The sequence below is a fragment of the Oncorhynchus masou genome, chromosome 11 (genome assembly GCF_036934945.1).
Source record: "Oncorhynchus masou masou isolate Uvic2021 chromosome 11, UVic_Omas_1.1, whole genome shotgun sequence".
Classification (NCBI taxonomy): domain Eukaryota; kingdom Metazoa; phylum Chordata; class Actinopteri; order Salmoniformes; family Salmonidae; genus Oncorhynchus; species Oncorhynchus masou.
In genome coordinates, this window is record NC_088222.1 from 60163873 (window position 1) to 60179110 (window position 15238).

Here is a 15238-nt window from a genome sequence, read left to right on the forward strand (position 1 = left end):
TGCCAGGGTGGATTGCAAAAGTCTTGAAAAAGAAGGGTCAACACTGCAAATATAGACTCTTCGCATCAACTTCAGCAGACTTTGTGAAAAATTATTATTTGTGTCATTCTCAACTTTTGGCCATGACTGTATATATTTTTATATTTATATAGTTTTAAATGTTAGGATTATTTATTTGTGTTGTTCCAAATGTCTGAATAAAAATGACAGTTAGTGCAGAACGGTGCTTTTTTGTGTTGTTGGGGGGGGGGCTGAAAGGGGGGGTTCGCACAGGGAGCCATACAAGCTAGAACCGTCACTGCTCCAGCCTTTGGGAATCTCGCGCCACGCTCAAGTCAAATTGGGCACGCTCCGCTCCTCGCTCCACTCACTTACTGTGAATAGAACACGACACGTTATACGCCTCTCTTCTATATATAATATCGCAATGCAGAGCTATGTGGAGAGCGGCGCTCTTGCTATTGGACCCTTGAATGGTGTAGTTCATCACCATTGGTTAAACCGTTTCCATCCTATCCGTCCAATCATAGGGACACTTGAGGTATATTAGTACAATAATCCTCAACTGCATTACGTAAAGGCAGACAGAAAATTCGCTGTATAGCTGTGTTGGTATTTGGATTGATAGGTGACAATAGAATAATTAACATGTCTGGTAGAGGCAAAACTGGAGGAAAGGCCAGAGCGAAGGCAAAGTCCCGTTCATCCCGCGCCGGCCTTCAGTTCCCCGTAGGACGTGTCCACAGGTTACTGCGCAAAGGCAACTATGCCGAGCGTGTCGGTGCCGGAGCTCCTGTCTATTTGGCTGCTGTGCTGGAATACCTAACGGCTGAGATCCTCGAGTTGGCTGGCAACGCTGCAAGGGATAATAAGAAAACCAGGATCATCCCTCGCCACCTTCAGCTGGCTGTCCGCAACGACGAGGAACTCAACAAGCTTTTAGGTGGTGTCACCATCGCGCAAGGAGGAGTATTGCCTAACATTCAGGCGGTCCTCCTACCCAAGAAGACTGAAAAACCAGCAAAGAGCAAGTAACCAGCTCGATACAGATCACAAAACAAAACCCGAGCTCCGTTAAGAGACACCCACTTCTGTATAAAGAGCCTCATTTTCAAATTAATGACAGCGCAACCCGATACTGGATGCTTGCAGAAGGACAATGCTTCAGGTTATTGGTTTCCACGATGCGCAGGCACCGTCATTGGACTATTCATATACATGTATGGACATTTTCTTAGATCATAAACCACATTTGACACGGTCTCTTGGATATGAGCTATAAATGGTGGTTCATTTGAGGGTGGGGTGAATAACGCAGAGATCTCATTGTTTTTATTTAGTAGTGCTGTATCAACACATTTTGTGCTAAAACAAAGTGATGTCATGTCTATTTGACAGAAATTGTTGATTTCAATAAATGTTCTGTACTGATACTGGGAACGCGCACAAACGTCATCACCAGTCTGTTGTTTTCACAATCCGGGAACTTTCCATCAGGGAGCTCATGAACAAAGGACACAGCGCATTGAAATGAATTTAGAATTGGTTCTTTGAAGATCTATGGGCAATTATGCAGTGCAGTGTTTTATTATAGATAAGGTACACAAACAAAAGCCGACAATCATTTGTATACAGCAGCCAGTGTATATTCTTTATTTATTCCCATTGAACAGTACACATCAAGATAAATGAAGGCCAATTCAACCGGTCTATTCCACTGAATCAGAATCACATTAATTAACAACCAGATGCAAAAACACTTTCAATTGCATGATTATATTAGTGCATTTCTCAACAAAAAAATGCATACTTTACTCAAATTATAAACATTGATTGCTTTATTTGAAATAAGATCTCACTTTTCAACCATATTGTGCTCAAATATCAAAACTGCAAGACATCTGTCCTTGTGAACTTCAGTGAGGGCAAATGTCTCAAATTAATTTCCAAACAATGCATTGTTTATGTAAGATCAACCCTTCTGCTGCAGAAGTCCTTACTTCTGATAGCCCTCTGTCTTCATGTCATTCAGACCAAGGTCTTCGTTCTGCTCAAAGGTCCTGGTATACTTCTCAGTTGTCATCTCTGGGTCTGGGTCAGGCGCATAGATGTTCTGCAGACAAACATGAGACATACATTCTAATTCATTACTTTCAGACAGTACATCAATGAACAAATGTATCCAGTGGGAGGAGACTTCGTGTTTGAACCTTAAAGGGATAGTCCTGGATTTGGGCAATGAGGCCCTTTATCTACTTCCTTCGAAGCAGATGTGGATACCATCTGTCCAGTATGAAGACCGTTTCTAACTAGCATTAGCGCAATGACTGGAAGTCTATAGGCACAGCATGCTAGCTGTTCCTGTAGACATTCAGTGCTAACACAAGTCAGCATTGGATTGTGAAACATCTTACTTCCTTCATCCTGGATGCATTGCCAAAACCCCAAATTATCCCTTTAAAGGCCTGAGAAAGAGAAGTGCCCTAGTACCTGGAGATAGCTGTTCCCTGCAGGGTCATCGAGAACAATGTGAACATCCATGTCTCCCGCCATGATCTACAGTATTTTTCAAAAGAAGAGGCATTTTAAAGTCCCACTCCAGCCTCCATTTCACTTTTAGATACAGTTTCAGACTGTTCTGCATTTAACTACTTTATAGTCTAGCCAAACATACTTAGATACAGCATATATACCCTAATGAGCAGTTCACTCAAGTTTGATCAATCAAATGTGAAATTCTTGCATGAGATTTTTTGAAGTCGAAATAAAATATCTGCAGGGCAGGTAGCCTAGCGATTAAGAGCGTTGGTCTAGTAACTGAAAGGTCACTGGTTCAAATCCCGAGCTGACTAAATCTGTTGATATGCCCTTGAGCAAGGCACTTAACCCTAATTGCAGTATAAGTGTGTCTGCTAAATTACTCAAATGTACAAAAAATGTCAGTTATTTGATGATTGAGGGCCAGAATACACTTACTGTATAAAAGTGAATAAATGCCTCCTATTTACAAACTATAAAAACTAGTTTCCCAATCCATGAAATGTCCAAAAAGACCCATTTACATGGTAGTTACAATGCATTTACAGTGTAGATACACATTGTTTGTATTTACAACTGTTATGCCAATAGGTAACATTCCGTTTCAAAAAATTGCAATGATCTCAAAATGGAAAAAAATGGATGGAATGGATCTTAAACAACAATTACAGAGTGAGACAATACACCAATGAGTTCACCTGAGTAAGTTACGATAATCAAATGAAAATAAATGTAAAAACATTTAATTCCACACATCACTAACAGTTGTAAGTACACTCAAGCTATAGATGTAAAGTGTAACCAAAACTAGATCCAGACAAAACAGTAGTGATAGACTTATTCAATAATTTTATGCCTCTAACCTTGTCAATCTTCTGGCCAAAAAGCTTAAGTTTCTCTGTTCGATCTGAAGTGGAGCTGTCTCCACAAGTGAAGGGATTTTTAGAAACAATCTGGAGGAAAACAAAGTGGAGGAGAAACATGAATTAAAAATAACAAGTCCACAGTGAAAGAACGCAGACCAGGGGTGCACAACTCAAATCCTTGAAGCAGGCCTGCTGGTTTTGGTTTCTACATAGAAGTTAACTAATAAATGAATGTAAATGATTGGCCACACCTGGCTTCACAGGTCTAAATCAGTCACTAATTAAAAAGGTGAAGATGAAATCAGCAGACACAGCATCCCTCACAGACTGGAGTTGTGTACCAGTGCCTTAGAATTACAGCACAGAAGCCTTGGCAAAAGTATCCACCAAGCCAAAAGTGCACCTCGTGCAGAGCCAGTGGACTAGAGCGAACACAAGCAGCATTAAAACATATACAACTCTCCAGTGGAGACTGGAGTTCAATCCCTGTGATCACCGTTAATAATGCATCTTCCCTTCATCCAGTTCCCCCTCTAATTCTCAACCGATTGAATAAAGCATTAAAAGGGTTTACCAGATCTTTGATGTCTTTGAGGAGTCCCTCCAAGGTGGTGAATTTGCCACCGACAGCCGCCATCCCCAACTCAAATTCCAGCTCAGGTATGAGGATGCTACACGTCTCCGACTGCACAAACAACCCCAACATGACAAAACTGGCATGGTTGAGTCAACCCCAACATGAAAACTGGCATGGTTGAGTCAACCCCAACATGACAAAACTGGCATGGTTGAGTCAACCCCAACATGACAAAACTGGCATGGTTGAGTCAACCCCAACATGATTCAGGAATAGGATTGCTCTCCTGTGAAAAAGGTCCATGTTCCTCTTTGTATGCTTTACTCGAGGACCACAATGGAAACAAGTCCTTTGACTTTATGTTTATATCCTCCAGTTATGGGTGTATGTCAGGGTTCCCCAACTGGCGAGCCAAATTTGGGCCAAGGGGGTCTAAATAAAAAAAAACATGTTTTTTATTGTTGTAAATAAGACTGGAAAAACACCAGCAAATCAGCTCCAAGTGACTTACATTTTGAAATCTGTTCCAGAGTATTCCCCTGCATAATAGAGCGATACTGTATATGTGATCGTATACAAATGTAAAGCAAGGTTTGACATTGTTTTTTTTGTCAAATATATCTGTTTGGGTTTCTTACGGTTAATTTTTTGCCAACAAATTATTTCTAATTATGTTCTGTCCCCCTGACCATCCACTCAAGAAAAGAAGTGGCCAGTGGCTGAATCTAGTCGATAGTCCCTGGTGTATGTATTGTTGCTGAATCTAGTCGATAGTCCCTGGTGTATGTATTGTTGCTGAATCTAGTCGATAGTCCCTGGTGTATGTATTGTTGCTGAATCTAGTCGATAGTCCCTGGTGTGTATTGTTGCTGAATTGTCGATAGTCCCTGGTGTATGTATTGTTGCTGAATCTAGTCGATAGTCCCTGGTGTATGTATTGTTGCTGAATCTAGTCGATAGTCCCTGGTGTATGTATTGTTGCTGAATCTAGTCGATAGTCCCTGGTGTATGTATTGTTGCTGAATCTAGTCGATAGTCCCTGGTGTATGTATTGTTGCTGAATCTAGTCGATAGTCCCTGGTGTATGTATTGTTGCTGAATCTAGTCGATAGTCCCTGGTGTATGTATTGTTGCTGAATCTAGTCGATAGTCCCTGGTGTATGTATTGTTGCTGAATCTAGTCGATAGTCCCTGGTGTATGTATTGTTGCTGAATCTAGTCGATAGTCCCTGGTGTATGTATTGTTGCTGAATCTAGTCGATAGTCCCTGGTGTATGTATTGTTGCTGAATCTAGTCGATAGTCCCTGGTGTATGTATTGTTGCTGAATCTAGTCGATAGTCCCTGGTGTATGTATTGTTGCTGAATCTAGTCGATAGTCCCTGGTGTATGTATTGTTGCTGAATCTAGTCGATAGTCCCTGGTGTATGTATTGTTGCTGAATCTAGTCGATAGTCCCTGGTGTATGTATTGTTGCTGAATCTAGTCGATAGTCCCTGGTGTATGTATTGTTGCTGAATCTAGTCGATAGTCCCTGGTGTATGTATTGTTCTGAATCTAGTCGATAGTCCCTGGTGTATGTATTGTTGCTGAATCTAGTCGATAGTCCCTGGTGTATGTATTGTTGCTGAATCTAGTCGATAGTCCCTGGTGTATGTATTGTTGCTGAATCTAGTCGATAGTCCCTGGTGTATGTATTGTTGCTGAATCTAGTCGATAGTCCCTGGTGTATGTATTGTTGCTGAATCTAGTCGATAGTCCCTGGTGTATGTATTGTTGCTGAATCTAGTCGATAGTCCCTGGTGTATGTATTGTTGCTGAATCTAGTCGATAGTCCCTGGTGTATGTATTGTTGCTGAATCTAGTCGATAGTCCCTGGTGTATGTATTGTTGCTGAATCTAGTCGATAGTCCCTGGTGTATGTATTGTTGCTGAATCTAGTCGATAGTCCCTGGTGTATGTATTGTTGCTGAATCTAGTCGATAGTCCCTGGTGTATGTATTGTTGCTGAATCTAGTCGATAGTCCCTGGTGTATGTATTGTTGCTGAATCTAGTCGATAGTCCCTGGTGTATGTATTGTTGCTGAATCTAGTCGATAGTCCCTGGTGTATGTATTGTTGCTGAATCTAGTCGATAGTCCCTGGTGTATGTATTGTTGCTGAATCTCGATAGTCCCTGGTGTATGTATTGTTGCTGAATCTAGTCGATAGTCCCTGGTGTATGTATTGTTGCTGAATCTAGTCGATAGTCCCTGGTGTATGTATTGTTGCTGAATCTAGTCGATAGTCCCTGGTGTATGTATTGTTGCTGAATCTAGTCGATAGTCCCTGGTGTATGTATTGTTGCTGAATCTAGTCGATAGTCCCTGTATGTATTGTTGCTGAATCTAGTCGATAGTCCCTGGTGTATGTATTGTTGCTGAATCTAGTCGATAGTCCCTGGTGTATGTATTGTTGCTGAATCTAGTCGATAGTCCCTGGTGTATGTATTGTTGCTGAATCTAGTCGATAGTCCCTGGTGTATGTATTGTTGCTGAATCTAGTCGATAGTCCCTGGTGTATGTATTGTTGCTGAAATCTATAGACCCTGGTGTATGTATTGTTGCTGAATCTAGTCGATAGTCCCTGGTGTATGTATTGTTGCTGAATCTAGTCGATAGTCCCTGGTGTATGTATTGTTGCTGAATCTAGTCGATAGTCCCTGGTGTATGTATTGTTGCTGAATCTAGTCGATAGTCCCTGGTGTATGTATTGTTGCTGAATCTAGTCGATAGTCCCTGGTGTATGTATTGTTGCTGAATCTAGTCGATAGTCCCTGGTGTATGTATTGTTGCTGAATCTAGTCGATAGTCCCTGGTGTATGTATTGTTGCTGAAATCGATAGTCCCTGGTGTATGTATTGTTGCTGAATCTAGTCGATAGTCCCTGGTGTATGTATTGTTGCTGAATCTAGTCGATAGTCCCTGGTGTATGTATTGTTGCTGAATCTAGTCGATAGTCCCTGTGTATGTATGTGAATTGTTAGTCCCTGGTGTATGTATTGTTGCTGAATCTAGTCGATAGTCCCTGTATTGTGTATGTATTGTTGCTGAATCTAGTCGATAGTCCTGGTGTATGTATTGTTGCTGAATCTATGATAGTCCCTGGTGTATGTATTGTTGCTGAATCTAGTCGATAGTCCCTGGTGTATGTATTGTTGCTGAATCTAGTCGATAGTCCCTGGTGTATGTATTGTTGCTGAATCTAGTCGATAGTCCCTGGTGTATGTATTGTTGCTGAATCTAGTCGATAGTCCCTGGTGTATGTATTGTTGCTGAATCTAGTCGATAGTCCCTGGTGTATGTATTGTTGCTGAATCTAGTCGATAGTCCCTGGTGTATGTATTGTTGCTGAATCTAGTGTAGTCCCTGGTGTATGTTGCTGAATCTAGTCGATAGTCCCTGGTGTATGTATTGTTGCTGAATCTAGTCGATAGTCCCTGGTGTATGTATTGTTGCTGAATCTGTCGATAGTCCCTATGTATGTATTGTTGCTGAATCTAGTCGATAGTCCCTGGTGTATGTATTGTTGCTGAATCTAGTCGATAGTCCCTGGTGTATGTATTGTTGCTGAATCTAGTCGATAGTCCCTGGTGTATGTATTGTTGCTGAATATTGTTGCTGAATCGATCGATAGTCCCTGGTGTATGTATTGTTGCTGAATCTAGTCGATAGTCCCTGGTGTATGTATTGTTGCTGAATCTAGTCGATAGTCCCTGGTGTATGTATTGTTGCTGAATCTAGTCGATAGTCCCTGGTGTATGTATTGTTGCTGAATAGTCCCTGGTGTATGTATTGTTGCTGAATCTAGTCGATAGTCCCTGGTGTATGTATTGTTGCTGAATCTAGTCGATAGTCCCTGGTGTATGTATTGTTGCTGAATCTAGTCGATAGTCCCTGGTGTATGTATTGTTGCTGAATCTAGTCGATAGTCCCTGGTGTATGTATTGTTGCTGAATCTAGTCGATAGTCCCTGGTGTATGTATTGTTGCTGAATCTAGTCGATAGTCCCTGGTGTATGTATTGTTGCTGAATCTAGTCGATAGTCCCTGGTGTATGTATTGTTGCTGAATCTAGTCGATAGTCCCTGGTGTATGTATTGTTGCTGAAATCTAGTCCCTGGTGTATGTATTGTTCTGAATCCTGGTGTATGTATTGTTGCTGAATCTAGTCGATAGTCCCTGGTGTATGTATTGTTGCTGAATCTAGTCGATAGTCCCTGGTGTATGTATTGTTGCTGAATCTAGTCGATAGTCCCTGGTGTATGTATTGTTGCTGAATCTAGTCGATAGTCCCTGGTGTATGTATTGTTGCTGAATCTAGTCGATAGTCCCTGGTGTATGTATTGTTGCTGAATCTAGTCGATAGTCCCTGGTGTATGTATTGTTGCTGAATCTAGTCGATAGTCCCTGGTGTATGTATTGTTGCTGAATCTAGTCGATAGTCCCTGGTGTATGTATTGTTGCTGAAAGTCGATAGTCCCTGGTGTATGTATTGTTGCTGAATCTAGTCGATAGTCCCTGGTGTATGTATTGTTGCTGAATCTAGTCGATAGTCCCTGGTGTATGTATTGTTGCTGAATCTAGTCGATAGTCCCTGGTGTATGTATTGTTGCTGAATCTAGTCGATAGTCCCTGGTGTATGTATTGTTGCTGAATCTAGTCGATAGTCCCTGGTGTATGTATTGTTGCTGAATCTAGTCGATAGTCCCTGGTGTATGTATTGTTGCTGGTCGATAGTCCCTGGTGTATGTATTGTTGCTGAATCTAGTCGATAGTCCCTGGTGTATGTATTGTTGCTGAATCTAGTCGATAGTCCCTGGTGTATGTATTGTTGCTGAATCTAGTCGATAGTCCCTGGTGTATGTATTGTTGCTGAATCTAGTCGATAGTCCCTGGTGTATGTATTGTTGCTGAATCTAGTCGATAGTCCCTGGTGTATGTATTGTTGCTGAATCTAGTCGATAGTCCCTGGTGTATGTATTGTTGCTGAATCTAGTCGATAGTCCCTGGTGTATGTATTGTTGCTGAATCTAGTCGATAGTCCCTGGTGTATGTATTGTTGCTGAATCTGAAGTCCCTGGTGTATGTATTGTTGCTGAATCTAGTCGATAGTCCCTGGTGTATGTATTGTTGCTGAATCTAGTCGATAGTCCCTGGTGTATGTATTGTTGCTGAATCTGAATCGATAGTCCCTGGTGTATGTATTGTTGCTGAATCTAGTCGATAGTCCCTGGTGTATGTATTGTTGCTGAATCTAGTCGATAGTCCCTGTTGTGTATGTATTGTTGCTGCTGTATTGTTGAATCCCTGGTGTATGTATTGTTGCTGAATAGTCCCTGGTGTATGTATTGTTGCTGAATCTAGTCGATAGTCCCTGGTGTATGTATTGTTGCTGAATCTGATAGTCCCTGGTGTATGTATTGTTGCTGAATCTAGTCGATAGTCCCTGGTGTATGTATTGTTGCTGAATCTAGTCGATAGTCCCTGGTGTATGTATTGTTGCTGAATCTAGTCCCTGGTGTATGTATTGTTGCTGAATCCCTGGTGTATGTATTGTTGCTGAATCTAGTCGATAGTCCCTGGTGTATGTATTGTTGCTGAATCTAGTCGATAGTCCCTGGTGTATGTATTGTTGCTGAATCTGAATCTGGTGTATGTATTGTTGCTGAAGTCGATAGTCCCTGGTGTATGTATTGTTGCTGAATCTAGTCGATAGTCCCTGGTGTATGTATTGTTGCTGAATCTAGTCGATAGTCCCTGGTGTATGTATTGTTGCTGAATCTAGTCGATAGTCCCTGGTGTATGTATTGTTGCTGAATCTAGTCGATAGTCCCTGGTGTATGTATTGTTGCTGAATCTAGTCGATAGTCCCTGGTGTATGTATTGTTGCTGAATCTAGTCGATAGTCCCTGGTGTATGTATTGTTGCTGAATCTAGTCGATAGTCCCTGGTGTATGTATTGTTGCTGAATCTAGTCGATAGTCCCTGTTGCTGTATGTATTGTTGCTGAATCTAGTCGATAGTCCCTGGTGTATGTATTGTTGCTGAATCTAGTCGATAGTCCCTGGTGTATGTATTGTTGCTGAATCTAGTCGATAGTCCCTGGTGTATGTATTGTTGCTGAATCTAGTCGATATTGTTGCTGTCCCTGGTGTATGTATTGTTGCTGAATCTAGTCGATAGTCCCTGGTGTATGTATTGTTGCTGAATCTAGTCGATAGTCCCTGGTGTATGTATTGTTGCTGAATCTAGTCGATAGTCCCTGGTGTATGTATTGTTGCTGGTGTAGTCCCTGGTGTATGTATTGTTGCTGAATCTAGTCGATAGTCCCTGGTGTATGTATTGTTGCTGAATCTAGTCGATAGTCCCTGGTGTATGTATTGTTGCTGAATCTAGTCGATAGTCCCTGGTGTATGTATTGTTGCTGAATCTAGTCGATAGTCCCTGGTGTATGTATTGTTGCTGAATCTAGTCGATAGTCCCTGGTGTATGTATTGTTGCTGAATCTAGTCGATAGTCCCTGGTGTATGTATTGTTGCTGAATCTAGTCGATAGTCCCTGGTGTATGTATTGTTGCTGAATCGATAGTCCCTGGTGTATGTATTGTTGCTGAATCTAGTCGATAGTCCCTGGTGTATGTATTGTTGCTGAATCTAGTCGATAGTCCCTGGTGTATGTATTGTTGCTGAATCTAGTCGATAGTCCCCCTGGTGTATGTATTGTTGCTGAATCTAGTCGATAGTCCCTGGTGTATGTATTGTTGCTGAATCTAGTCGATAGTCCCTGGTGTATGTATTGTTGCTGAAATCTAGTCCCTGGTGTATGTATTGTTGCTGAATCCCTGGTGTATGTATTGTTGCTGAATCTAGTCGATAGTCCCTGGTGTATGTATTGTTGCTGAATCTAGATAGTCCCTGGTGTATGTATTGTTGCTGAAGTCCCTGGTGTATGTATTGTTGCTGAATCTAGTCGATAGTCCCTGGTGTATGTATTGTTGCTGAATCTAGTCGATAGTCCCTGGTGTATGTATTGTTGCTGAATCTGAAGTCTATTGTTGCTGAATCTAGTCCCTGGTGTATGTATTGTTGCTGAATCTAGTCGATAGTCCCTGGTGTATGTATTGTTGCTGAATCTAGTCGATAGTCCCTGGTGTATGTATTGTTGCTGAATCTAGTCGATAGTCCCTGGTGTATGTATTGTTGCTGAATCTAGTCGATAGTCCCTGGTGTATGTATTGTTGCTGAATCTAGTCGATAGTCCCTGGTGTATGTATTGTTGCTGAATCTAGTCGATAGTGGTGTATGTATTGTTGCTGAATCTAGTCGATAGTCCCTGGTGTATGTATTGTTGCTGAATCTAGTCGATAGTCCCTGGTGTATGTATTGTTGCTGAATCTAGTCGATAGTCCCTGGTGTATGTATTGTTGCTGAATCTAGTCGATAGTCCCTGGTGTATGTATTGTTGCTGAATCTGGTGTATGTATTGTTGCTGAATCTAGTCCCTGGTGTATGTATTGTTGCTGAATCTAGTCGATAGTCCCTGGTGTATGTATTGTTGCTGAATCTAGTCGATAGTCCCTGGTGTATGTATTGTTGCTGAATCTAGTCGATAGTCCCTGGTGTATGTATTGTTGCTGAATCTAGTCGATAGTCCCTGGTGTATGTATTGTTGCTGAATCTAGTCGATAGTCCCTGGTGTATGTATTGTTGCTGAATCTAGTCGATAGTCCCTGGTGTATGTATTGTTGCTGAATCTAGTCGATAGTCCCTGGTGTATGTATTGTTGCTGAATCTAGTCGATAGTCCCTGGTGTATGTATTGTTGCTGAATCTAGTCGATAGTCCCTGGTGTATGTATTGTTGCTGAATCTAGTCGATAGTCCCTGGTGTATGTATTGTTGCTGAATCTAGTCGATAGTCCCTGGTGTATGTATTGTTGCTGAATCTAGTCGATAGTCCCTGGTGTATGTATTGTTGCTGAATCTAGTCGATAGTCCCTGGTGTATGTATTGTTGCTGAATCTAGTCGATAGTCCCTGGTGTATGTATTGTTGCTGAATCTAGTCGATAGTCCCTGGTGTATGTATTGTTGCTGAATCTAGTCGATAGTCCCTGGTGTATGTATTGTTGCTGAATCTAGTCGATAGTCCCTGGTGTATGTATTGTTGCTGAATCTAGTCGATAGTCCCTGGTGTATGTATTGTTGCTGAATCTAGTCGATAGTCCCTGGTGTATGTATTGTTGCTGAATCTGTAGTCGATAGTCCCTGGTGTGTATTGTTGCTGAATCTAGTCGATAGTCCCTGGTGTATGTATTGTTGCTGAATCTGTCGATAGTCCCTGGTGTATGTATTGTTGCTGAATCTAGTCGATAGTCCCTGGTGTATGTATTGTTGCTGAATCTAGTCGATAGTCCCTGGTGTATGTATTGTTGCTGAATCTAGTCGATAGTCCCTGGTGTATGTATTGTTGCTGAATCTAGTCGATAGTCCCTGTCCCTGGTGTATGTATTGTTGCTGAATCTAGTCGATAGTCCCTGGTGTATGTATTGTTGCTGAATCTAGTCGATAGTCCCTGGTGTATGTATTGTTGTTGAATCTGAATCTGTAGTCGATAGTCCCTGGTGTATGTATTGTTGCTGAATCTAGTCGATAGTCCCTGGTGTATGTATTGTTGCTGAATCTAGTCGATAGTCCCTGGTGTATGTATTGTTGCTGAATCTAGTCGATAGTCCCTGGTGTATGTATTGTTGCTGAATCTAGTCGATAGTCCCTGGTGTATGTATTGTTGCTGAATCTAGTCGATAGTCCCTGGTGTATGTATTGTTGCTGAATCTAGTCGATAGTCCCTGGTGTATGTATTGTTGCTGAATCTAGTCGATAGTCCCTGGTGTATGTATTGTTGCTGAATCTAGTCGATAGTCCCTGGTGTATGTATTGTTGCTGAATCTAGTCGATAGTCCCTGGTGTATGTATTGTTGCTGAATCTAGTCGATAGTCCCTGGTGTATGTATTGTTGCTGAATCTAGTCGATAGTCCCTGGTGTATGTATTGTTGCTGAATCTAGTCGATAGTCCCTGGTGTATGTATTGTTGCTGAATCTAGTCGATAGTCCCTGGTGTATGTATTGTTGCTGAATCTAGTCGATAGTCCCTGGTGTATGTATTGTTGCTGAATCTAGTCGATAGTCCCTGAATCTAGTCGATAGTCCCTGGTGTATGTATTGTTGCTGAATCTAGTCGATAGTCCCTGGTGTATGTATTGTTGCTGAATCTAGTCGATAGTCCCTGGTGTATGTATTGTTGCTGAATCTAGTCGATAGTCCCTGGTGTATGTATTGTTGCTGAATCTAGTCGATAGTCCCTGGTGTATGTATTGTTGCTGAATCTAGTCGATAGTCCCTGGTGTATGTATTGTTGCTGAATCTAGTCGATAGTCCCTGGTGTATGTATTGTTGCTGAATCTAGTCGATAGTCCCTGGTGTATGTATTGTTGCTGAATCTAGTCGATAGTCCCTGGTGTATGTATTGTTGCTGAATCTAGTCGATAGTCCCTGGTGTATGTATTGTTGCTGAATCTAGTCGATAGTCCCTGGTGTATGTATTGTTGCTGAATCTAGTCGATAGTCCCTGGTGTATGTATTGTTGCTGAATCTAGTCGATAGTCCCTGGTGTATGTATTGTTGCTGAATCTAGTCGATAGTCCCTGGTGTATGTATTGTTGCTGAATCTAGTCGATAGTCCCTGGTGTATGTATTGTTGCTGAATCTAGTCGATAGTCCCTGGTGTATGTATTGTTGCTGAATCTCTAGTCCCTGGTGTATGTATTGTTGCTGAATCCTCGGTAGTCCCTGGTGTATGTATTGTTGCTGAATCTAGTCGATAGTCCCTGGTGTATGTATTGTTGCTGAATCTAGTCGATAGTCCCTGGTGTATGTATTGTTGCTGAATCTAGTCGATAGTCCCTGGTGTATGTATTGTTGCTGAATCTAGTCGATAGTCCCTGGTGTATGTATTGTTGCTGAATCTAGTCGATAGTCCCTGGTGTATGTATTGTTGCTGAATCTAGTCGATAGTCCCTGGTGTATGTATTGTTGCTGAATCTAGTCGATAGTCCCTGGTGTATGTATTGTTGCTGAATCTAGTCGATAGTCCCTGGTGTATGTATTGTTGCTGAATCTAGTCGATAGTCCCTGGTGTATGTATTGTTGCTGAATCTGAATCTAGTCGATAGTCCCTGGTGTATGTATTGTTGCTGAATCTAGTCGATAGTCCCTGGTGTATGTATTGTTGCTGAATCTAGTCGATAGTCCCTGGTGTATGTATTGTTGCTGAATCTAGTCGATAGTCCCTGGTGTATGTATTGTTGCTGAATCTAGTCGATAGTCCCTGGTGTATGTATTGTTGCTGAAATCGATAGTCTGGTGTATGTAGTCCCTCGATAGTCCCTGGTGTATGTATTGTTGCTGAATCTAGTCGATAGTCCCTGGTGTATGTATTGTTGCTGAATCTAGTCGATAGTCCCTGGTGTATGTATTGTTGCTGAATCTAGTCGATAGTCCGTGGTGTATGTATTGTTGCTGAATGTAGTCGATAGTCCCTGGTGTATGTATTGTTGCTGAATCTAGTCGATAGTCCCTGGTGTATGTATTGTTGCTGAATCTAGTCGATAGTCCCTGGTGTATGTATTGTTGCTGAATCTAGTCGATAGTCCCTGGTGTATGTATTGTTGCTGAATCTAGTCGATAGTCCCTGGTGTATGTATTGTTGCTGAATCTAGTCGATAGTCCCTGGTGTATGTATTGTTGCTGAATCTATTGTTGCTGTCGATAGTCCCTGGTGTATGTATTGTTGCTGAATCTAGTCGATAGTCCCTGGTGTATGTATTGTTGCTGAATCTAGTCGATAGTCCCTGGTGTATGTATTGTTGCTGAATCTAGTCGATAGTCCCTGGTGTATGTATTGTTGCTGAATCTAGTCGATAGTCCCTGGTGTATGTATTGTTGCTGAATCTAGTCGATAGTCCCTGGTGTATGTATTGTTGCTGAATCTCGATAGTCCCTGGTGATGTATTGTCCCTGGTGTAGTCCCTGGTGTATTGTTGCTGAATCTAGTCGATAGTCCCTGGTGTATGTATTGTTGCTGAATCTAGTCGATAGTCCCTGGTGTATGTATTGTTGCTGAATCTAGTCGATAGTCCCTGGTGTATGTATTGTTGCTGAAT

The 15238-nt window shown here is 41.7% G+C and overlaps 2 protein-coding genes across 2 annotated transcripts in view; one reads left to right on the forward strand and one right to left on the reverse strand.

Annotated features, from left to right (window-relative positions):
* The first annotated feature begins 554 nt into the window (after nt 1-554).
* LOC135548922 (histone H2A) lies at nt 555-1440 on the forward strand. Its single transcript, XM_064979019.1, has one exon. It carries the CDS (start codon nt 649-651, stop codon nt 1033-1035), a length of 387 nt encoding a protein of 128 aa, XP_064835091.1. The 5' UTR covers nt 555-648; the 3' UTR covers nt 1036-1440.
* A 176-nt stretch (nt 1441-1616) lies between these two features.
* Nucleotides 1617-15238, reverse strand: part of LOC135548921 (zinc finger protein ZPR1-like) — a 49111-nt gene continuing 35489 nt past the window's right edge. The window contains exons 11-14 of the mRNA XM_064979018.1: nt 3979-4089; nt 3402-3491; nt 2491-2556; nt 1617-2113 (exon numbers count right to left, since the gene is read on the reverse strand). Of these exons, the coding sequence (XP_064835090.1) occupies nt 1997-2113; nt 2491-2556; nt 3402-3491; nt 3979-4089 (384 nt within the window). The 3' untranslated portion in view covers nt 1617-1996. The remainder of the gene's footprint in view (nt 2114-2490; nt 2557-3401; nt 3492-3978; nt 4090-15238) is intronic.